Source organism: Dryobates pubescens, chromosome Z (genome assembly GCF_014839835.1).
Source record: "Dryobates pubescens isolate bDryPub1 chromosome Z, bDryPub1.pri, whole genome shotgun sequence".
NCBI classification, from domain to species: domain Eukaryota; kingdom Metazoa; phylum Chordata; class Aves; order Piciformes; family Picidae; genus Dryobates; species Dryobates pubescens.
In genome coordinates this window covers 4752186-4776900 of record NC_071657.1, presented here as the reverse complement: position 1 = coordinate 4776900, position 24715 = coordinate 4752186, and the positions used below count along the sequence as shown (strand labels likewise).

The 24715-nt window shown below is 46.5% G+C and overlaps 2 protein-coding genes across 2 annotated transcripts; one reads left to right on the top strand and one right to left on the bottom strand.

The window, feature by feature from the left end:
- Window positions 1-479: 479 nt before the first annotated feature.
- On the top strand, window positions 480-6963 carry LOC128899499 (inositol 1,4,5-trisphosphate receptor-interacting protein-like 1). The gene is made up of 4 exons (XM_054178861.1): window positions 480-573; window positions 3439-3569; window positions 5377-5552; window positions 5682-6963. Exons 1-4 carry the CDS (start codon window positions 480-482, stop codon window positions 6961-6963), a joined length of 1683 nt encoding a protein of 560 aa, XP_054034836.1.
- Window positions 6964-22881: 15918 nt separating this feature from the next.
- LOC128899498 (inositol 1,4,5-trisphosphate receptor-interacting protein-like 1) lies at window positions 22882-24429 on the bottom strand. Its single transcript, XM_054178855.1, has one exon. The coding sequence runs from the start codon at window positions 24427-24429 to the stop codon at window positions 22882-22884; it is 1548 nt and encodes a 515-aa protein (XP_054034830.1).
- Window positions 24430-24715: the final 286 nt, after the last annotated feature.

The following is a 24715-nucleotide window of genomic DNA, read 5'->3' as shown; positions in this document are numbered from 1 at the left end:
TCAGCAGGTTGTGGAGCAGCCCCTCCTCTCCCGGGGTGGGGCTGTGTACTTGGAGCTGCCACATCTGCGGTACGCGAACGCCCAGTGGAGGGGCGGTGTACCTGTGGCATGCGTCTGTGGAGCCTCGGGCCGCGGCTGGAAGCGGTCAGCACTGGGCTTGGATAGGTCCGTGCACTGTTGAGAGAGGCTCAGCGTGCTATTTCCTGGAGGGGTGGAGAAGCAGCAGACCCTGATTGTTCTGACTGGCTTGCCCCAGGGGTGGAAATATGCCACTGAGTAGATAGAGATGGGAATAAAGGTTTGGTTGAGAAGTTGTGAGGTTCTTTCCAGGTGACCAGGATGTCCAACGGATCCATGAAGAGCTTGCACCACAGAAGAGTGAACTCTGCATCGCGGGAGGCTCCATTAAATGAGAGGAGAAGAACTGGAATGGACTGACACTTGAGCTTGAAGGAAAGACTGTTTGAGAGGACGCCCAGATGAAGATGTGGACTTCGCCGGACATGTCAGTTGTACATCGAAAACTGATAACTGAAGTTCTGGGAAGCCAGTGGCATCCTTTCACCGCTAAAAGTGTGTGACACTTTTAGTAGCAGGATTGCTCACGTGTGTGTGCTTTATTTTCTCTGATAACAGTTATAAATCATTCCTGCCAGAACAATTTCCCTCACATGGATTCCTAAAGCAGCTATAAAACTTTGCAATATATAATTAATGCTACTTAAAATTAGTTTTCTTTTATTTGATTCTTTTTCTTTCAGTAGTGGTCTAAGGAATCAAAAGAACTCAAAACACAAAAGGCACATGCCTGCATTAGTAGAGACAACAAAAATGGTCTAATATTGGAACAAAGAAACACTATTTATCTTCCTCTCAGCAGAGAGGTTACTTGGTTTCATCTTGGATGGGGATTTTACTACAGCAAAGCTATTTGACTCACTCTCCAGTGTAACTAAAATTAACTTGGCAGTAAAGTCTGAAGGTCTCCCTTTCCTGTGAAGGTTCCTAATTTTTGTTTATGTTGTAGGGTCTCAGCTGGGAGACATCTGTCACATTTTGTTTCACTGGGTCAATAGGATCAACTTTACCAGCTTAGATGGAGAGGAAGAAATACAATGTGTTGAGTTCACCTCACTTCATCACGAGTTGTCTAGATGTAGTTGCCCCTGATATCTGTTCAGTCAACACAGACAGCTGCTTTCCGGAGCAAGGTTCAACTTTCAGAAACTTCAACAAGGACAATTTTAAGAACCTTCCAGCACAAATATATTTTCAAAACTTTGACCTTATCCTGGATTTAACTTAGTATAAGCCAAATATAAAAATGAGAAGAATGAAATGAAGTTACACCTTATTTTGTGTTCATCACATTAATCACTTTGTTCTACACTGTTTGTGTGAATTGACATAAGAGACACCAATGTGCAGGACAGTAGCCAGACTTGATGCATTACAATAGTTTTAAATCAGAAATGCTCAGGCTAAAACTCATTAATACTTCTGTTCCTATTCAGTGCACCAACATAATTCAGTGCTTCTCCCTCCTCATCTCCATGTGCACATCACAGATTTATCACCCAATTTTTAAGCCTCTACTCCAGTTACTATAGAGTCCTAAATGCTATTGAATATAGAAGACTACAAAACCAGGAAAACATTGAATCTGATGCGCCTGTTGGTTTGCAGGCTTGTGCATTGCTTTGTTTAGTTTTGTTTTCCTCTCAGCTGCAATGCAAATTTTAGGGTGTTCCTAACATCTAATTTAAAATGTCTACATTTCTGCTCTTCACAAAATAGAAACTCTTGGCAGTCAAGAGAGACATCACTGAAGTAGAAGCTTAAGTAAGTCATCAGTGTAAGCTGAAGCACAACCATCAGCAAAAGTAGAAGCAAAGAGGAGAAATACAACTTTTTAACTGTATTAGCCTTTAGATAGAGGCATATAGTGACCAGAATTCAGTAACTCAACAGTGATAATTGCAAAATGCTGTTTATTACAGGAAGTTTCAAGGCTAAAGAACAACAACTAATATGTGAGAGAATTTGCCTTGGTTTACCCATCTGTTTAGAATAGAATAGAATAGAATAGAATAGAATAGAATAGAATAGAATAGAATAGAATAGAATAGAATAGAATAGAATAGACCAGGTTGGAAGAGACCTTTGAGATTATCGTATCCAACCTATTATCCAACACCACCCAATCAACTAAACCATGCAACCAAGCATCCTATCAAGTCTCCTCCTAAACACCTCCAATGATGGTGTCTCCACCACCTCCATGGGCAGCCCATTCCAATGGGCAATCACTCTCTCTGTGTAGAAGTTCTTCCTAACCTCCAACCTACACCTGCCCTGGTGCAGCTTGAGACTGTGTCCTCTTGTTCTGGTGCTGGTTGCCTGGGAGAAGAGACCAACCTCCACCTGTCTAGAACCTTCCTTCAGGTAGTTGTGGAGAGTCTGTTTGGTCATAACAAGCCCATGCAGTGCAACAGGCTAGGGTTAAAGTGGTTGGAGAGCAGCCAGGCAGAAAGGGACCTGGGGGTACTGGTTGACAGCTGACTGAAGATGAGCCAGCAGTGTGCCCAGGCGGCCAAAAAGGCCAATGGCATCCTGGCCTGTATCAGGAACAGTGTGGCCAGCAAGAGCAGGGAAGTCATTGTGCCCCTGTACACTGCACTGGTTAGCCCACACCTTGAGCACTGTGCCCAGTTCTGGGCCCCTCATTTTAAGAAGGACATTGAGACACTTGAATGTGTCCAGAGAAGGGCAACGAGGCTGGGGAGAGGTCTCGAGCACAAGCCCTATGAGGAGAGGCTAAGGGAGCTGGGATTGTTTAGCCTGGAGAAGAGGAGGCTCAGGGGAGACCTTTCTGCTGTCTACAACTACCTGATGGGATTGGACGTGACGCTTGGTGCCATGGTCTAGTCATGAGGTCTTGGGTGACAGGTTGGATTTGATGATCTTTGAGGTCTCTTCCAATCTTGGTGATTCTGTGATTCTGAAAAGGAATGGGCATGGAAGCAAAATGTGAAAGATATTATGGAACAAGTGCTTCTAATCCAGACAATCTGTCCAGTGAATTTGTTTAGAATAATCTTTTGTTTTCCATTTCACACCCAATAGTGAATTATTTATGTTTTTCTACTTTTCTGCTGGAAATCTGCAGCTAAATTTTAAATGTGTAGCCTGAAACTGCCACAGGTTGCTGACTGCTCACTCATACCTATTTTTTTTCTTACTGCTTCTAGCCTGATATAAACTGTTAGTCAGTCCACACAAGCTCTCCAATCAAGCCTGGAATGTTTCCTTTCTCTTGTCTCACTATGGCCCTTTTTGTGGCAAGAATCTCCACAAGTGGCTTAAGAGTAGCAGGGGTCAGGAAAAAAATGCTCTTTTCCATGAGGGTCTGTGGTTTAACTTGCATCTCTTCTGAAGTGACAGAAGCATCTTCAGGGACACCACTAAAGGAGCCATCTGAACCCTCAAGAAAATCAGCTGATTATCCAGGGCTAGTACTGACAGAATTCTGGACTGATGCTGCGGAAGAGGCCATTGTTAGGAGGCTTGTGAGAGAGACTCCAGTCATCACCTGGACACTGACCACCCCAGCCTCTTCCAGGCCTTCCACTCCTTCCTCTGTGCACAGCTGTAAGTTAACGTTGTGCTTGTGCTTTGTTTTAGTGGGAAACATGGGCATAGGTTGCTGACTGCTCAGCTGCCACAGAGGCAGGCTGAGCACGCTGCAGAAGAGCTGAGGTGGTGGGCTCATGCTTCACCAGTTCTGAGACATGTAAGGTTCCCTGCCCGGCCTATGCATCTGCCATGGGGCAATCCCAAGAACTTCTGTCCTTCCACAGCTTTACCACCATTGCCTGTGCAGGCAGAAAGTGTGAAGTGGGTTCCGAGGTGGGGAGTCATAGGCAAAGCAAGGCCTTGGAGCCCTACAGCCTGACCCTTGGGCAAGGCCAGTGAGGTGGCAAGATCTTCCATGAGTGTGGTTGCAATTCAAGGCGCACACTCACTCTGTCTCTGCCATGCTTTGGAGAAGCAGGGCACTAACAGCAGTTGTGCAGTGGAAGAGGTGCTCTCATAGCTGCATTTTGGGACACCTGAAGGGGAAATCCAATGAGAATGTAAGGCCAAAGACTGCCAAGGTCTTTGATCATGCTGCCTCCTGCTGCCAGGCCCCATCCTGCCATCCCATGCCACACCACCAGCATGCCACCATTTGTGTTATGAAGGCACCAAGAGCACAGCCACAACCACATGAGAGAGGCCAGCACCAAGGGAGATGATTCCAGCTCTGTGGATGGCATCTGAAGGAGCAACAGCAGGTCCCAGGATCATGTCATCTGATCTGACTTTCTGTAAGGCTCTTTGAGGTCTCTCTGCCTGGGAAGAGGAGACCCTGGGCACCACAACCTCCATGTTGGCTTTGCACTTTGTAGGGGTCAGGGCTTTGGCTGCCTTGGGTGGCTGTGAGTCACTGAACAGAGCCAGTGGGCGTGGCCAGTGGGCGTGGCTGCCTTGGATGGCTGAGAGTCACTGGACTGGGCCAGTGCATGTGGCCAGTGGTCCTGGCAACTCCATCCTGTGTGGTTTGTGACATCACAATGGGTGAGCAGCTATAACTGCGGCACTGGGCAGCAGTGCCTCAGTAGAGCTTCGGCTAACGGTAAGTGTGGGTGTAGGGAGGGGAGGGTGGATGAGAGCCAAGGCAGAGGGGTAGCTCCCTGGGGCATAGGAGGCCTCACCCTGCACTAAGGTGTCGGGACGATGGCAAGGGAAGACAAGTGGCAATCAATATGATTGATAAGCAAGCTCCAACTTTATTGTTCAAATGCACACCTTACAGAGCATCTCAGCTAAATATGCACAGATGTCATTATTCCATTGGCTATTGGTTCAGGGTTACAATATAATATCCAGCCTCCTTGCGGTTAGGTCTACGTGCAATTTCACAACCTCCTCTCTAACTAGTTCTTTGTTTCACATACACTTTGTTTCACATGCTGTTATCCTGTGCACAGCTGCAAGCACATCCACAAAGCTATGGTGACCTTGCTGCATCAGCACATCATCCAACTGTGAGCAGTAAACAACAAGATGGAGAACGGCCTACACACTTTGTTCAAACACTTGTTCCGTAGAACCATGTCCCTGAGATTCAAGCCATTCCTCAACACTAAGGCACCAGGTGCTCACAGTAGCACCCTGAAGCTGGGGCTGGATGCAGACCCTTGCAGCATCCCAGCTGCCTGCCTCCCTTGAGGTCTTACCTGACCCTAATTATCTGCTATTTCCGTGCTTGGTCTCCACCACTAATTCCATTATTCCAGCCCCACTGAATCCCTTCTCTCCTTTCTCCTGCAGGCCATGGCTGCTACAAAGCTCCTAGCTTTGCTTCTGCAAGGCCTAATCCTGTTCTCAGTGAAGGTTCATGAGAAGCCGGATGAGGCCGCATGGAAGCGCATGGAGGAGCGGGAGAAGGAGATGAAGCAGGAGATGACTCCTCTGATGGAGGAGATGGAGAGGAGAAGCCGACCTCAGTGGAGCCTGGTGCCCATGATCCAGCAGCAGAGGCCTCAGGAGCAGAGCATCACAAGCTGGGGAGCTGTGCTCTTTGCTGCCATTGCTGGAGTGCTAGTCCTCCTGTTTTGGCTCTCCTGGTGGCTCAGGAAAAGATGCCATGAGGCAGACTCAGCCCAAACCAAGAAGGATATCTTGGCCATCAGCATGGATGAAGAAAATGAGGAAAGAAGAGCTCTAGAAGGTCTGGAAGAGGAGAAGTTATCAGACATGATTTTTGACAGGTCCATCAAGTGGCCTGTGCAGAAAATCATCTCCAGGAGACTGGTGGTGAAGGGGCTGGTGGATAAGCTGCTGCACAACTTGCGAATGCGCCTGTCAAATAGTTTCTGGCCAGAGCTGCAGAATGCCATTGGTGTGGGCAGTGGCTTTGAGGGATGGAGTCCCGATGAAGCTGATCGTGTTATCTACCACCTACTTCTGCCCCTGAAGCCACCCACTGGACACAGGTTCCACCTGGAGCCACTAGGGAGCAGGCAGCAGATTCCAGGCAGGGACTGCCGCATCCGTGTGGAGCTGGAATGCACCTGTGGGGGACAGAAGGCGCTGTGCTTCCTCCACCGTCCTGAGAACCAGATGCCTAAGGTCCTGGACATCCTCTGCACCAACTCATACCTTGATGTGGCTAAACTCGCCCGCTGGTTCAAGGGTTTGGTGAAGAAAGCCTGGGTGGCATTGCCTGAGTCACGTCGCTACAAGATGAAGGTGCTGCCCGACAGCCAGACCTCCTGCCTGATGCAGCTGAAAAGTCACTCCGGAGACACCTTCATGCTTGACATCTTGTTTGGGGTACAGCAAGGTGCCTCAGATATCTTCTTCAGCAGCCCCCCTAGAGCAGACAGCAACACCCCAAGCACAATTTGGGCAGAGAGCTACCTTGTGGCAGAGAGGAAGTTCTTCATCCAAATAGCCGAAGAGGTTCCATATGGCAGCTACCACCTCAAGTGCCTACACCTCTGCACCACCATAATGAAGGGCACAGTCTTTACCCCTGATATGATCAAGACAGTTTTCATGCACGTCCTCAACACCACCCCCGTGTCAGGCTGGAGCAGAGAGGACTGCCTCATGCGCATGGCAGATGTCATGAGGTACCTGCACTACGCTCTGGAAGAGAAGCAGCTCGACAGCTTCTTCTTTGGCAGTGCAAAGGTGCCCAAGGAGATCATCTTGCCTCCAGACTTCAGAAGATCTAAGCCACCCAACCTCTTTGCGCATCTGGTGCAAGATCAGGCTGCCTACACAGAGGCATTGAGACAGTTTGAGGAGATTGAGGAGGAGCTTTTGGAGAGAGTGATCCCAGGGATCCTAAAGGAAGAGGCGTGCATGGAGCTGTGCCTCAGGAGGTGTATGTCAGCACCTGGAGACTGAGCAGCCTTTCCTCCTCCGTGCCCTCAGTGTCTTCTGGGAACTTTCCCCTCTGTACATAGTGGTAAGTCCTTGTTATTTGAGCAAGTGCTTCAGCTGTGTCTGTGTTTTGCTTTGTTGGGAAACGTGGCCATAGTTTTGCTGACTGCTCTCCTCCCCCAGAGTCAGGATGAGCACCTTGGCAGAAGAGCTGATGTGGTAGGCTTTGGTTTCTCTGATTCTTGTACTAAGGCTTCTGCCATGGGGCAATCACAAGACATTCTACCCCTAACTACTTCCTCCTGGATCACAGGGGAACTATACTGCTCCCTGATTCAATCTGCCAGCTCAGGAGGCCAGTTGTCTGGAACACAACCTGCCCTGCTATTAAAAATGGAGGCAAAGAAGGTGTTAAATACCTCTGCCTTTTCCTCATCTTTAATTACAATATTCCCCACCATGTCCACTAAGGAGTGGAGGTTATCCTTGCCCCTCCTCTTGCCATAAATATAGAGGTGTATGCAGTATTAAATAAATTTGTGGTTCCATGGGTGGATTTTATTGTTAATCTCAGTTTGTTGAAAAGACTGCACCGCAGGGAGTACTTACAGGTTCTTCTCCTGTTTGTCATTTTTTTTAGGCAACATTAGAGGCATCATGGTCAGACCCACAGCAGTGCTCCAGAAGGAGGATGAGTGTGGTATTCAAACATTAGTCAAGATTGTATTTCCCTGAAGGAAGTAATATAAAAACCCAGAATAAAACCCACAAAACACAGATCTTAACTCTCTCTTAATTTGCTGTTAAAATAATGAAGAAGTTATGTTCCTGTACACAAGTAGACTATTTGGTTAAATACTTTCATGGTTTCTGGCATCTGGGTTCCTAACATCCCAATGTATGTTCATGCTATTCATGTTATGAGAAGAAGGGTTGATCAGAAAGTGGGAACAGCATCTCTATCTATCTCTATCTCTCTATATCCTCTATGTCTGTAACCTCAAAGAACTGTGATTCTTGGGCTTATAAAGTCAGTTAACAGGTAAAGGCCCACAAAAATTCTAACAGTGGGGAAAAGACAAGCAAGGTAGGTTTATTCATTACTTCACCCAATGGAAGAAGGATGAACCACAAACTATTACAAGACAGCTAACACTGAACAAATCCACGGGAATTTTCTTCTCCTTCCAGCCCTATCATCTACAGATGCAATGGAAGACTCTGCTCCAGGAGCTGCAGGGTCAAGAAATGTTATAAACAAGTTCAGAAAGTCATTATACAAAATCATGGAGAATAGATCTCCTGAATGCTATCATAAATAACAGCCCAGTGCAGCCAAGAAGACCCAAAACTCACTGTTGCTGGGAAAAGCGTGACCTATTTCCCTTCTCATTCACTAACTGCTACCAGTAGGGATGGGCTACAGCTGAAATTGTTTTCATTGAACTGGTATGTTAATTCTTAGGAACTTTTCAGAGGTACTAACCACCTGCTGGTTTCAATTGTTTCTGTGGGGAAAAAAATGTTTTGGAAAAAGCACATTTTTAAAACCATAGGAATTCTCAGGTATTGTTTCATTTCTAAAGTGATCATGATTTAGTGTATCAGTACTGACAGAATGAAAGCTCTCACCACATGTCGCTCTGTCTGCTTTCTTGGGGTTTAAAACAAATCATTAATAGTTTCCAGCATGAATAATTGAGAATGAAAATTTGTAGACAGGCAGTCAAAACAATCAGGCATGCTGAGAATTTTGAAACCTTGAGAGGGCTGGCTTAACAACCAACAAACACTATGAAAAAAACCCCGAGATAATTACTGAAATCAAAGCTTGATGATCCAGAAAACTATTTACCGACCACATTAAAGAAGAATAAACATTCTTATTTAGTTGATAATGCAACAGTAAAATTGCACAAATCTGAAGTGGGTGTGGGTCATCAAAATGAATCAGTTGCTTGGGTTACCAGACATAACATTCAATCTTCCATTTGTTACATCTACTAGGAGAAAACAAACACTTGTGTAAGAACAGCAGAACACCTTTTCCAGAAAACTACCTTCCCCTTTCTCCTTAGGAAGATGTTCCTGCATTGCCCTACTTATATCCCAGCTGTAGTGGGTTTACCTTGGCTGACAGCCACTAGATCAGGTTGCTCAAGGCCTCATCCAACCTGGCCTGGAACACTCCCCCGGGAGGGGGCATCCACAGCCTCCCTGGGCAACTTGTTCCAGCATCTCAGTTCTCACTGTAAAGACTTTCTTCCCGATATCTAATCTAAATCAACCCTTCTCAAGCTTCAAGCCATTCCCGCTCATCCTATCACTATCCTATGTATTTGTTTAACATAAAGACCATTCCCCTCCCCGCCCTGCTTCATTTGTAGTTATTTTTTATAGTTAGGCTGAAATAAATCAACTGCAGTTGGTCACACTGGGGACAGTTCAAGGACACTGACATCTCTTGACAGCTGAAGGATTCAGAAGGAGAAGTTGTGCAGAGTGCTTGCCCACATGCTGAGTATGTCAGATCCTAGATGTCAGTATCAGTTATGTTGCTGCTCTTTGTGCAACACTTGGCAAGCTATTTTGGTGCTATGTTTTATGCTAGTTTTAACTCCTGACTCTTTAAATTATAGATGTTTGGGCATATTCTATGCATAGATCTGCCACTCTGGATATTAAACAGCATGTCCATTCCCAGTTTTAAGGATAAAAACAACAAAACATGACTGTTAAAGTTTGGATTACATATAATGTCAGGTAATTAGTCATGAAGGAAGCACAGCATTTCCATTCCCAGTTTTAAGGGCTTGTGCAGGAGAGACTGACAGATAGGAAGGCTCCTTACCTACTAGATTGTAAGGAAGTGATGTGTAAGCAAAGGAAAAAGGAGATTCGTACTCCACCTGAGGTGCATTTAAAGCTGTGTTGCTAACTTCTGCAACTACTTCCCAGTCATTCATTCCAGTATATGGTTGAAGTGGAGCTGTAATTTTACCCTTTGTTGCAGTTTACCTGTCCCTCCAGGTAGTTTTGTGCCTACAGAACTGAGTCAACCTGAAATCACTGAAACCTCACTCATGGTCGCTCAGGCTGCTTGTCTACAGCGATGAGGAATCATACAGCCTTCTCCTAGTTAGATTATTAGCAGTTTTGTCAGTCAGTAATTGGTGTCCGTATTGAGTACAATGTACACAGGGAGTACAAGCTTGCTTTCAGATGATTCCTGAGTTTATGGTAAAAAATTCACAATTATAATGTGAATTTCCATTTCATTCTTAGTCTGCCTACTGTTCTGTTGAGCATATTGTGGTGGCAACAGGATCGTTCTCCTTTAAATCACCGCTTGTGGAATTCTAAGACCCTGCTCACTGTGGAGCGAGTGCATGTCACCTCATCCAGATAAAAAGGCAGCAATGTGGTTTATTGAGGCAGATTAATAATTTGACAAATTCTGAATGAAATTCGTAGCATTTAGCAGAAATTAACAAAGGTTAATTGAGGTTCAGTTTGATACAAGGTCACTGCATTACTTACTGTAATGCAAGTGATTAACGTGATTGGATTAAAATATTTGTGTGAGTATAGAATCACAGCACCATAGAATCATAGACTAGTTTGGGTTAAAAGGGACCTTAATGATCATCTAATTCCAATTCTCCTGCCATTTGCAAGGACAACTCCTTCTGGACCAGATTTCTTAAGGCTTTGAACTTCCAGGGTCGGAACCTCCACAACTTTAGGCAACACTTTCCAGTGTCTTACCACCCTTGTGGGAAAGTATTTCTTATTAACTTCTAATCTGAATTAAGCTTTTTCCAGTTTGAAGCCATTCCCCCTTGTCCTGTCAGTACATACCCTTTCAAAAAGTCCCTCATCAGCTGTCCTGTAGCCCCCTTCAAACACTGGCAGACTGCTATGAGCTGTTGCCAGAGCCTTCTCTTCTCATGGCTGAACAGACTTTACCAGACTTGAGAGGAGAGGTGCAGCAGCCCTCTGACCATTTTTGTGTCCCTCCTCTGGACACGCTCGAACAGTTCCATTTCCTTCTTTCTTTGGGGGCTGCAGAAGGGCAAACAGTAGTCCAGGTGGAGTGTCATAAGAATGGAGTAGAGGGGCAGAATCACCTCTCTGAATCATGCTGAATTTCTTGCTGTGTAGGGGAGAAGAGTAGAAGAGCTCTCATTTAAATAGAATCTTGGCCGTTCTTGCAATTTTCAGGTACTTTCAGCTGGAATCTTCCCCTTTATTTCTGTGCTATAAAGCTTTATTAAGCCTTTATATAGCGATTATTATTTCAATTGTTCTCAGAATTTCTGAATCTCCATTTTATGCTAATCCAATTCTAATACTTGTTGTAATGATAACAGTGAAATAGGAACCTTAGGAGCAGAAATTACTTTCTCCATCAAGCTTGCAAACTGAAGCAGAAAACTTCAGCAAACGAGTTAGGGCTGTGACATGTGTAGCACATACGTGCCAGAAGTGAGACTTCACCTGAAGTTCAAAGCCTCTTTAGGCGCCCTTCATTTTGTGGTGGGTTGAAATTAACGCCCCAAACATTCACTTTGCCAGACCAGCTCAGCTGGAAGCAAATGAAAGCTGTATTTCCAGGCCAACCTACAATCTCCCACGGAATGCAATTAATATATACAAATATACAATATTTACAATATTTTACAGATATTTACAATTAACAAACAACACGAGAAGCCTGTGGTCAAGAGACCAGGGAAGCTGTCTCTCTGCCCCTCCCACCCCCTCCGGGCTACAACCTCCCTTCAGGTAGTTGTAGAGAGCAATAAGGTCTCTCCTGAGCCTTCTCTTCTCCAGGCTAAACCATCCCAGCTCCCTCAGCCTCTCCTCGTAGGGCTTGTGCTCGAGGCCTCTCCCCAGCCTCATTGCCCTTCTCTGGACACGTTCAAGAGTCTCAATGTCCTTCTTAAATTTAGAATTATCTTTATTTCCCTTTTCAATTGTCAATTTATTGACATTTTCCTACTTTTCTGATCAAAATCTGTAACAAAATTGTAAAGATATAGCCTGAAACTACCACACATCCAGAAAAAAGGGTTGAATAGAACAAGAAAGAATTGTAATCTGGTTTAGAATGCATGAGAAAGGTGGAGAAGTCTGCAGAAATTTAAATAGAAACTATCAGGGATCCATAAACAGAGTTCACAGTTCTGGGAAAAAATGGGGTTTCTGCATTTTCAAGCCATATGATTTATAAGGTGCTGTGAGTTCCTTCCACCCTGTTGAAGCAACTGCTCTGAGGGCAGCTGCTGGGTATGTGCAGAGTGCAGGAGTTCTTAGCTGACCAATTGCACGCTGCCTAGAGCAGAACAAGAACACCCATGTGTGCCAAGAACAGCATCCTCACGTTGTCACCCCTGCATTGGAACATGCTGCAGAAGCCACCTCCTTGACGTGCTGACACCTCTTACTGGAAAAAGATATTAGCTTCTATATCTGGTTGGATTTTACTGCTTGGTTGATAGCAAAGACTATAAAAACAGCCACTCTTAGATATAAGGGGGCTGGGGGGGTGGGTAGGGCTGCTGGGGGCTTCTGTTTCTGTTAGCTACTTCTTCTGCCTAGGACTTTGGTGTAAGGATGCTGCTAAGCGTATACTCAGGACTTCTGTTAGCTGCTTCATCTGTTAAGGGCTTCTGGGACTTCTGTAAGTGGGACTCTAAGAATATGTAATGCAAGGGATTCTACAACACAGCAATAAAGGTCTTCTGGGAGGACTTCTCAGGTTCTCTGCTCTCTGCTTTTCTGGAACACTGCTGCAACGGGGTTCATGCCTTCATTGATCACCCAACGGACTCTGAATCAGGAGACCACCACCCCCCAACCTTGCCCCTCCCCCACATGGAATTGTTACTACTTATCTGCCTGTAGCACGTTGGGATGGATGCCTGACATTGGAACTACAGGCAGGGTATATTGAACTTTCAGTCATTTTTTGTAGTAACCCTGGTGATGATTTGGAATACTCTCAGGCTTCTCGTCTTTCTAATGAATAGCATAGGAGTTCGGGAGATTGCTTGCCAGAAAAGTGTTGAATGCAGTCCCAAGGAGTCTAAACAAATATAAACCCTGTTCAGATGAATTTTCCTAGATTTCAGAACTGTGTATAGTACTGGCTGGAGGGCTGAGCCCAGAGAGTAGTGGTGAATGGTGCCACATCCAGCTGGAGGCCAGTCACTAGTGGTGTCCCCCAGGGACCAGTGCTGGGCCCCGTCCTGTTCAATATCTTTATTGATGATCTAGATGAGGGGATTGAGTGCATCATCAGTAAATTTGCAGATGACACCAAGCTGGGGGCAGGAGCTGATCTGTTAGAGGGTGGGAGAGATCTGCAGAGGGACCTTGGCAGGCTGGACAGATGGGCAGAATTCAACAGGATGACATTCAGTAAGTCCAAGTGGCGGGTGCTGCACTTTGGCCACAACCCCATGCAGTGCTACAGGCTGGGGTCAGAAAGCAGCCAGGCAGAAAGGGACCTGGGGGTACTGATTGACAGCTGGCTGAACAGGAGCCAGTAGTGTGCCCAGGTGGCCAAGAAGGCCAATGGCATCCTGGCCTCTATCAGAAATAGTGTGGCCAGCAGGAGCAGGGAAGTCATTGTGCCCCTGTACTCTGCACTGGTTAGGCCCCACCTTGAGTCCTGTGTCCAGTTCTGGGCCCCTCAGTTTAAGAAGGACGTTGAGACACTTGAATGTGTCCAGAGAAGGGCAGCGAGGCTGGGGAAAGGCCTCGAGCACAGCCCTGTGAGGAGAGGCTGAGGGAGCTGGGATTGTTTAGCCTGGAGAAGAGGAGGCTGGGGGGAGAGCTTCTTGCTCTCTACATCTACCTGAAGGGAGGTTGTAGGCAGGTGGGGGTTGGTCTCCTCTCCCGAGCAACCAGCACCAGAACAAGGGGACACAGTCTCAAGCTGTGCCAGGGGATGTTTAGACTCAAGGTGAGGAGAAAGTTCTTCCCAGAGAGAGTCGTTAGCCATTGGGATGTGCTGCCCAGGGAGGTGGTGGAGTCACCGTCCCTGGAGGTCTTCAAGAGGAGATTGGACGTGGCACTCGGTGCCATGGTTTAGTAGTCATGAGATCTTGGGTGACAGGTTGGACTTGATGATCATTGAGGTCTTTTCCAACCTTATTGACTCTATGATTCTGTGATTCTATGCCTACAAATGTATACACTCTACCCTACTTGTAACTATCAAAAAAAGAAAAGGGAAAAAAAAAGGTGTTGCATAAATAAGCCAGGTTAGGATTTTATTCTTAGTTTGGAGAAAACCCACTTTTGTTAATACCAAAATGCTCAAGAGAAGCTGTACCTTTTTATTCTATAATGTACTTTCAATAAGAGTTTAATGCTATGGACTCAAAAAACCCACCTATGGTCTAGTTGATTAGGTGGTGTTGGATGATGGGTTGGACACCATGATCTCGAAGGTCTCTTCCAAGCTGGTTTATTCTATTCTAATATTCTCATTCTAAATTGCTCTGCTTAGTTTCTTGGAGGTTTTGTGTGTCTGTGTGTTTTGTTGTTGTTTGTTTTGGGGGGGTTTGTGTGTTGGGTTTTTTTCATTGTGATTTGGTCTGGGGTTTTTGTTTGTTTGTTTGTGGGGACTGTTTTCTGTTTTGTTCACATTTGGTGGGTTGGTTGGTTTGGTTTAGGTTTAAACCTTGTGCAGTTTTTTTATTTCTATTGAGTATGTAAAGCTTTAGCCAAAACAGGTATTTGACTCAGGCCATCTGCTTCAAAGAGAATGCTTAAAATGATTGTCAAAAGGTTCAACTGCTCTGTTTTCCAATTACTCTTCCTTTTTTTATGTCCTTCCATAGATGTAAAATTTAGCTTTATGCTTGGCCTAGGCAAGGCAGACAAGGTGTGAAGCATGAGGACTGAACACCAGTAATGATATCTGTTTTCCACTGTGTAGTTATTTATCTTACTGTGAGATGGTGTGGGGCTGTTTGGGGTTGGTTTGGTTTTTTTGCAGATTGAATTACCCTGCTCAACAGCTCATCCTGTCAAGGAGTGCCTTGACAAATCTAGGATTTGTTTCAGACAAACTGAGACACAATCAGATTTTAATCCTCTACCAAACTGAACATCAACTGTCAACTGTCAGCTCCTGTTCTGTGTTTGTAAAGATCAGTTTGTGGAAGTTATCGATTTCTTTCTCACTCTCCCTAATGCTTCTTAAGCTACTCACCTCTTCCCTGAGCTCCATCACATCATTCTGGAGCAGTGCCAACCAGCGAAGCAGGTCAAAAACCCGCTCACACTGCACACACCCATAGTCAGTGTTGCCCCCTGTTGCCAGTGAAAGGCTGTGGCATTCCTCACAACCTATGGCCTGGATGCCAATATCCATTTTGGTGGGTGCAGAGAGCACAGTCTTCCTCCTGCAAGTAGCCACCATCATGCCTTCAGTAAAAGTGAAGCACCTTGTGTCCTGCCCACACGCCCTGCTTCTGGAAGAGGACATTGTCCTGACTCAGGTGCAGGACCTTGCACTTGGCCTTTTTGAACCTCATGAGATTCATCTGATTGTCTGGGTCCCTCTGGATGACATCCCATTGCCTAAGCACATCAACCACACCACTCAGCTTGGTATCGTTTGTAACCTTGCTGGGGGTGCACTTGATCCCACTCTCTAGATCATTGATGATGCTATTGAACAGCACTTGTCTCAGTACAGACCCTTGATGGACACCACTTATCCCCTGTGTCCCTCAAGCCGTTGAGACAGCAAAGTTTTTTTGAAGGAGACAGAAGCCTGGGCCACATTCCTACTTTTCTCCTTCTTCACTGGGACATTGTCTATGCCAATGGCAGCAGCACTATGTTTGTATCCCTCAGAAATGAAGACAGGTCAAATCTGAAGAAAGGCAAACGGGACAAGGCCATACTAAGGTTCTGCATGAAACACACTAAGGTCCTACTTGCTTAGGAAATGAATCTTGTGTAAAAAGGCACAATTTCAATTGCTCCTTTGGAACTGAGCATGTTAACATAAACTTAGGGTTTAACTTTGCCTGGATTTTGTGTTACCTGGAGGTGTTTTCATTTCATTTCCCTGTCAGCAGCAGCATTTTTTAGAAACATACAGAAAAAATAACCTAAAAACTCAGCAAGAATTAAACAGCTCCTTGCTCTTGGGACTTATGGGAAGATTTCTAGGCTTCAACAGCACAGCCAGTTCTCCAAGGCAGATTCTCAGCTAAAATAAACCTACCATTTCTGCAGTTCCTGACAGTGAGTTAAACACGCAATATTTTATGCTAAAAAGCTATTCCTACCTCTATTCATCAATTAAATAGCTTTGCTAATATTTTTACTTTGACATCTGGCATTTTCATCTATTCCTTTGGAGTCTAATGAATGCTGCTTTAGAAGCAGTTTACAGAGCATTCCATTATGGTGTGAAATGGCAAATGAGGAACCTTTTGAAAGGGAAGACACTGTCCATTTCTCCTAGATAAATTCAGTTCTCGCAAACTGAGAAACGTCCTCCCTGACTCCTGAAACACCCAGAAAGCTAGTCAGCAGAGTGGCCAGTCTGTTGTCCTTTTAATGATAGACAGTAGTGAATATTTGAATAGCTTAGCTGTTATTTTTATTAAAGTGAGCTTTAGAGCTTTGTAGGATGGACTTGTGCAAACAGATCCAAAGCTTTGCTTGGCAGTGAGCAAGCAGAAGAGGTAGAAATTATTAGGTCAGAATCGCTTATCTCTAGGAAAAGGAAGAAAACTAAAAGACCCAGTGATGAATCTCTAAGGCACTTTGTCATATTGAGTAACAAATAGGTGGGAAGGAAAGCCATTACCACAGTCTGCTGAGTAAGCAATTGGACAATGCCATCAGAGCCTATAGCAAAGCAGCAATGTAAGTAAACATGCTGCAGCATGCATTATACTAGAGTAATCCTCCTGTATTGTCAGGATGTAAAGCTCAGTTAGCACTAAAAACAAGTAGGAGAGGAAGAGTTACAATGCAGAAGACTTCTGGGAGAGGGAAAAATAAAAAGAAGAAGAGAAAACTAGAAAAAATTCTGAAAATAAAACCAGAAACAAACTCCAACCTCCTGAGATTAGCTAAGGTGTTTAAATTAGTTCCCCTCAGAAGGAAACCTATCTATACCCAGGTAGCATTCCCCATGTAAGAGTTTCTCTTCAGCAAGTGATGGTTGGTATATAGGTCATAACTGAACATGACAGTTAAATATATCAGGGGGAAAAAAGAGAGAGAGATGATAGAGGAGAGCCAAGCAATGTCTGTTTTCCATACTGAGGTAATTTTCATATTGATACTTGGGCTACTGGAATTTAGCAGGTGTTCACAATATACTGTCTATAATAGTTGAAGACTCTGCCCCCAAACCAAAATCAGGTGTCCTCCAATGACAGCAGTTCAGATACAGTTAATTTTGAACAAAATCAAGTCAATCTCTTGTTTGCCTACCTATCTTTTTATGTGCATTTGACACCCTTTTCCTTGACAGGTTAGTGTTTAAACCATGGAGTGCTGATTCAGTGCTGTAGCACAGTAGACCAGAAAGAGTGCTCAAGTCCAGTGCCTCCATCAAAGGAAGCAAATGAAAGCCAAATGATCTGACTCCATCAGCCATCAGGACACGACTGATGTGTCCTTGCTCCAGTTTTGTAGCTGAGCAGTAGAAAGCTGACAAGGCAGCAAGAGACAGCAAAGTATCTTTCCATCACCCTGCTTTACAGTCTGTCTTGTAAGACGTTCACAGTTTTCTGTTATCAAAAGTGACTGGGCAAATCTTTAAGTTCTGATAAATCAGATTCATAAGGAAGCAATCTTTTTAAATGAATGAAGGTCAGTGCAGATGAAAGGCACAAACAGAGATGAAGGCTTGCGATGGGATGAGCGAACTAAGCACTCAGACATGGAAGGATCGCTTGGTTTGGGACCAGAGCTTGTTGTTCAAATACAACAAGTCCATCTCAGAAATGTTCATGGAACTATGCTGAATTATAGTCCACACCAAAACCTATGGGAAGAGACAAACCAAGCTTTTTGGGCGCAAGACATGGAGACCGCAAACAAAACCAGCTTGGTGTCTGTTGGCGTCTCAGTCAGGTAATGAAGTAACCGGAGAGGAATAAAAGCTATCATGGCAGCATTCCATTTGCCATCAAAGAATCAATGAAACAGCAGCATGAATCCATATCTCTCAGCAGTACTAAGAGACACAATTAGAGAGGAAAAAGAAAAGCCAAAAGGGTGCAGGAAATCAGCATTCAAAGGCTGGGTGATAGCTATGTTATTCTAAAGGTTCTCTCTGCCTGCTGAATTTCCATGGCTTCTTATGCCCTGTACCAGAAAAGTAAAACATTCATCATCATCATGAGCACTGAAAATCAAAGGGTTGAAATGACTGGGATAATAAGAGATATTGTTGGTTTTCCCTTGCTTCTCAGTTTTGTGCTAATGGTGGAAGGTGCCCCGTATCCCTTTCTCAGGTATAGTCTCAGGAGACAAGGTGGACAAGGATGGAGCCCCCTGTCCACTCCCTGTGTGGAACACAGATTATTTGTGCAATAACCATGTTCAAGGAAAGATGTATGCAAACCTGTGGACAACATGCCTGGCCAGAAGCTTCAGATATGTTCACAGGCACATTCATACACAAACTAGACGGCACCTACAGACAGGCTTTGCTCTTTCAAAGGAGGATAGAAAATCTTCACTGTCAGCTTTCTACTTCTTCATTTGCCACACATAAAAATTCACCTTGCTATCTTACTGTGTCAGAAGAAATGAAGTTGTTGTTGCCTTTGGAAAACACCTTTGAGGTCTTTGATTCCAACCACTAAGCTAACACTAGCAAGTCTGATGCTAAACCATGTCCCTTAGCACAGCATCTACACACCTTTTAAACACCTGCAGTGCTGGGGATTCAGCCATTGCTTCCTCGGGCAGGCTGTTCCAGTGCTTGCTATCTCTTTCAGTTAAGAGCTTCCCTGTACTATCCTGTCTAAACCTCCCCTGCTGCAACACAAGGCCACCTTGCTGCAACCTCATTTCAGTTAGTTTTGGAGAGCAATGAGATCTCCCCCAAGCCTCCTTTCCACTTTCCACCTCCATAGACTTGTGTATGTCTAAATGGTGCAAGAGATCACTAACCATCTCCTCTTGGGTTGTGGGGGCTTTCATTCTGCTCCCCATCGCTCTCTTCCAGCTCATGGGTCTGCTAGCCACTAAACTACTGCTCTTAGTACTGAAGACTGAAGTAAAGAAGGCATTGAGTACCTCAAAGGCTCATCCTTTAGCACTATCTTCCCCCCTGCATCCAAGCAAGGATGGAGATCCTCCTTCATCCTTCATTGGTTTCTCGTCTTTAACAGCTGAAGGCAGGTTGATTTCTAGCTGCTCTTTGGTCCTTCTAATTTTCACTATGCATAACCCCATGACAATCTTGTAGTCTTCCTGAGTGGCCTGGCCCTTCTTCCAGCGGCCATAGCCACTCCTTTGTTTCTCTGACTTGCAAAAACCCCTCTCTCTTCAGCCCTGCTGGCCTTCTTCCTTGGGACTCAGCTTCAGGCACACGTGGGCAGCCTGTTGCTGTGCCTTCAGAATTACCTCCTTGAACAATGCCCACCCTTCCTTGACTCCCTGTCCCTTCAAAACCGCCTCGGAATGGACTCTGTCAGACAAACAGTTTCCAAAAGATGTCAAGGTCTGCCTGCTGGAAGTCCAGGGTTGCAGTTCTGCTGACCCCCGCCTCAGAGTACTCGCAGGACCCATTGCAGGGAACAATGAGCTGCTTTGTTTTCACTACTCCAATCTAAGTCATTGCCCATGCTGGGAACAGCAACTGAGTCAATCTTACAGTACCAAAATTAACATCTTGTTCACTTTTAAGGATTGACATGTGAGAATGATAAGAATTGCAGTTTGGATGAAATTAGAAGAGCTCTGTTCAAAGGCTGCATTTGGCCCTACGAGGAAAGAGACTCTTCCCCACTTTCTGTCAGAGGCCCTATTATAGCCTTATGCTCTCCCTAGGGAGAAACTAAACCTTGACTCAGTAGGGAGCACCTTTTAGAGCTGCTTCTTGTGCTGTGGCTCTCGCTATTCCTACGAGGTATGGTAAAACATTAGATTCACGACAAATTTCTGGAGACTGCAAGAGCACTCTGAGAACCTCACCGGAGAGAGTTTCTGAGATGACAGTATTCTTTCCTTGCCATATAATCCTCATTTTGGTTAGAAACTCCAGCTAAGCCAAAAATTGAGCAAAGTGGCAAAGAGGGTGTGACCATTCAAACCAAACTGGGATAGAGCCTTTGCCAGGACAGGACACCGGGATTGTCTCCAAACCATCAAATACATCTCCAGGTTTTCAAGAGGCACTGTTCTGGCCAAAGTCTTGCAGGGCAAGTACAGAGTTAGAAGAGATCTAGCATCCTGTCCAAGAGGGGCGAAAGCAGAATCATCAGGCACAAGTGTTCAGGAAGATTGCTCCACAGGTAAGACATTGTGAGGTTTTCTTCCTTCTCTGCTATGCTAAGAGGTCTGTAGGAACACAAAACCTCATGCTTTTGTTATCTGGGTAACTATCTGAACCATGTTTAATCCCTGATACTGTTTCTTTTTTTCAACTGCCCCACATTCCCAATGGTTGCCACCTTACCAAGTGCTTTGCCCTCAGTTTCCAGAGCCCCAGTGTCCCATTCTAACTTGAAGCATGCTGTCTGAAATGGGGGTTTCATGCACTCATGTAAAGGGCACGTTACTGCAATGCTTATCAAACGTGCTTATTAAGTGCTGCTAGAAGCTGAAACAAGCAGATGAAGAGGTTCTGGGGCACTGTTGAATAAAACGGTGCCCACCAAAGACTTTTTAAACCTCAGTGCAGAGCAAGTAGGACTCATGTTGGCACAGACAGGGTGAAGCCTCTCTGCCAGCTCCACATGTAAGCTGGTAAGCTCATCTGCTGCGAGGACTTTTAGCCCTAGTGCCTACCTGCAAGAAGGACACTTTGTCCGAGCTTGCCACCAAGGGCTGCATTGCCTCCAACGGAGCTTCCCCCAAAGCATGCAGCCATCCAGGTGTCTGGCTGCAGAGAGTCTCACAGCCTCTCGCTGGAAGTAGATGGAAGTTGAGGAAGTGCCTGTGTGAGGTGAGAGAACTTGGGCTACATGCTGCGACTGGTGGTAGAGCTAAGACAGAGCACCCCATGCAGTGCTACAGGCTGGGGTGGGAGTGGCTGGAGAGTGGCCAGGCAGAGAGGGACCTGGGGGTACTGGTCGACGGTAGGCTGAACACAAGCCTGCAGTGTGCCCAGGTGGCCAAGAGGGCCAATGGCATCCTGGCCAGGATCAGGAACAGAGTGGCCAGCAGGAGCAGGGAGGTGATTGTGCCCCTGTACACTGCAGTGGTTAGGCTCCACCTTGAGTCCTGTGTCCAGTTCTGGGCCCCTCTGTTTAGGAAGGATGTTGACTTGCTGGAACGTGTCCAGAGAAGGGCAACAAAGTTGGTGAGGGGCTTGGAACGCAAACCCTATGAGGAGAGGCTGAGGGAGCTGGGGTTGCTTACCATGGAGAAGAGGAGGCTCAGGGGAGACCTTCTTGCTCTCTACAACTACCTGAAGGGAGGTTGTGGACAGGTGGAGGTTGGTCTCTTCTCCCAGGCAACCAGCACCAGAAGAGGAGGACACAGTCTCAGGCTGCACCAGGGGAGGTTGAGGCTGGAGGTTAGGAAGAAATTCTACACAGAGAGAGTGATTGCCCATTGGAATGGGCTGCCTGGGAAGGTGGTGGAATCACCATCACTGGAGGTGTTTAGGAGGAGACTTGATAGGGTGCTTGGTTGCATGGTTTAGTTGATTACATGGTGCTGGAGAATGGGTTGGACGCGATGATCTCGAAGGTCTCTTCCAACCTGGTTTATTCTATTCTAGTCTATTCTGTAAATAGGCTGAGGGACACAATAGAGTGGGAGCAAGAGACAGACTGCTGGATGCATGCTTTGAATTTTCCAGGGCAGGAGCATGCACAGCCAATAGGAAAAGCCCAGGATCAAAGGGATTCTGCATCCTTCCCCCATCAGGAGGTTCACAGGGCTCCAGTGGTAAGCAATCAGTGGCCACCTGTCCCAGTAGTGGAAGCAAGTGAACCCTCTCCCTGCCCACCAGGCCTTCCTAGGTGCAAGTACACAATAGGTGTGGGGCTCTGGAGGTGAGGAGCAGGCAGTGGGCAATGTGGGTGTCAACTGATCCATACCAGAGGAGTCAGGACTACCAGAAAAGAATGACTTCACATATCCTAACCAGTGCATACATAATGTACTGGCTGGGGCAAAGTATTATGGGCCTTGAAGTTCAGATTGTAACATGAGAGGCTCTCTGAAATGCAGCATGGACAGAATGAGTGTGTGCCTTGAGTTGGAACCACACTGATCAAAGATCTTGCCAGCTCATTGGGATTGCCCAAGGGAAATGCCACAGGGGCTCCAAGGCCTTGCATTTTCTTATGACTCCCCAGGAACGGCCAAGGAGACACACTTCACACTTCCTGCCTGCACAGCTGCAGATTGCAAAGCTGCAGAGGGATAGAATTTCTTGCAATTATTCCATGGTACAGCCATGGAGACCTGTTAGGGAGCCTTAGTTACAGAATCACTGAAAACACAGCCCTCCACATCAGCTCTTCTGCCAACGTGCTCAGCCCACTCTGTAGGAACTGAGCAGTCAGCGACCTATGCCCACATTTCCCAACAAAATGAAGCACAGGCACAGATGGAGCAGTTGCTCAAACACTCTGATTATTTATCTCAAAGACAACAATTATTTCCAACTATGTACAGAGGAGAGATGCTGGAAGGCATGGACACCATAGAAGAGCTGACATTCACTGTCCAGATGGTGACAAGGCTGTGGTGTCCATGACATCAGTCTAGGAGCCCTTTCCATGAGCTCCTCCTGAAGCTGCTCACACATGTCTCAATGCCCTGGCATGGGCATCCGGATTCTGTCACCAGATGCTGCAGTATGTTGTAATGGCTCACACTCTTCGAAAGCATTTCGGGCAAGATGATCTCCTCGGGCATGGTACTATTGCTAAAGAAGAAGTGGTTGAGCTGTTTCTGTTCCAGACACTGGTGCAGGAAGTTTAGAATATCCACCACCTGCCAGAAGCAGCCCCTTCTGCACCAGCTGGACAAAGGTCTGGTGTTCAGGAAGTGCATGACAATTGTCTTCAAGGTGTAGGGAGAGAATTCCATGCCCTTCAGCATGCGGGTGCAGAGATGCAGGCATCTGAGATGGAAACTGCCCTGTGGCACCTGGCTGGTCATATGGCTGAAGAACTTGCTCTCTGCCACGGCGCAGCTCTGTTGCCATATTGTGCTGCGGATGTAGGTGTCATTTGCACTGTGGCTGGTGAGGAAGATGTCTGTACATCCCAGCTGCACCCCAAAGAGCACCTCAATGCAGAGGCGACTTCCAGAGCCGCTTGTCAGCCTCAGCTGGCAGGTGCGCTGGCTGTATGGCAGCACCTCCATCTCGTAGTGACGTACCCAAGGCAATGCCACCCAGGCTTGCTTCACCAACCTCCGGAACCAGAGGGCAAGTTTCTCCACATCTAGGTACAACTCGGTGCAGAGGAAGTCCAGCATATATGGTGGCCGATTTTTCATGCGCACGTGATGCTTGGGGCTGTGGATGAAGCACAGCATGTTCCGGACCCTGCAGGCACATTCCAGCACCACACGGATGCGGTAGTCCCTGGCTGGAATCCGCCCCAACGTGGCAAGCTCCCGGTGGAAGCTGTGCCCAGCAGGGGGCTCCAGGGGCACAAGCAGTTGGTAGACAGCGTCGTCTGCCTCACAGGGACTCCAGCCTTCGAAGGCGCTGCCCACACCTATGGCAGGCTGCAGCACTGGCACGAAACTATTTGAGAGGCGCGTTCGCAGGAATCGCAGGAGGTCATCCACCAGCTCCTTCACTACCCTGCTCCTGGACATCATTATCTGCCCAGGCCACTCAATGCACCCGGAAGTAATCCTGTTTCCTTGCTGCTTATTTTCCACCCCTTCTCTATCACTGCCTTCCTCTTCTTCCTTGTCCTTCTTGTCTGTGTTGTTGTCCAAGATCTCCTTCTCGCTGCCACCAGAGTCTGCTTCAGGCCTTGTTTTCCTGAGCCACCACCAGAGCCAAAACAGGAGGATAAGGACTCCAGCAATGGCAGCAAAGAGCACAGCTCCCCAGGTCGTGATGCTCTGCTCCTCAGGCCTCTGCTGCACGATCATGGGCACCAGGTTCCTGCGCAGCTGGCTTCTCCTCTCCATCTCCTCCATCAGGCGAGTCATCTCCTCATTCATCTCCTGCTCCTGCTCCTCCATGCGCTTCCAAGCAGCCTCATCCAGCTTCTCAAGAACCTTCCCTGAGTACAGGAGGAGGCCTTGCAGAAGCAAAGTGAGGAACTTTGGAGCAGCCATGGCCTGCAGGAGAAGGGAGAGAAGGGATTCAGTGGGGCTGGGAAGGAGGGAATTAGTGGTGGAGACCAAGCACAGGAGCAGCAAAGTATGGGTACAGGTAGGGCCTCAAGGGCTGCAGGCATCTGGCATGCTGCAAGGGTCTACATCCAGCCCAGCATCAACAGCACCCAGCTCAGGGTGCTCCTGTGAGCACCTGCTGTGTCAGTGCAGGGTGACGCCTCCTACCCCCCAGGGAGCTACCTCTCATCCACCCTCCCCTCCTGTAGGAATCCTGTCTACCAATCCT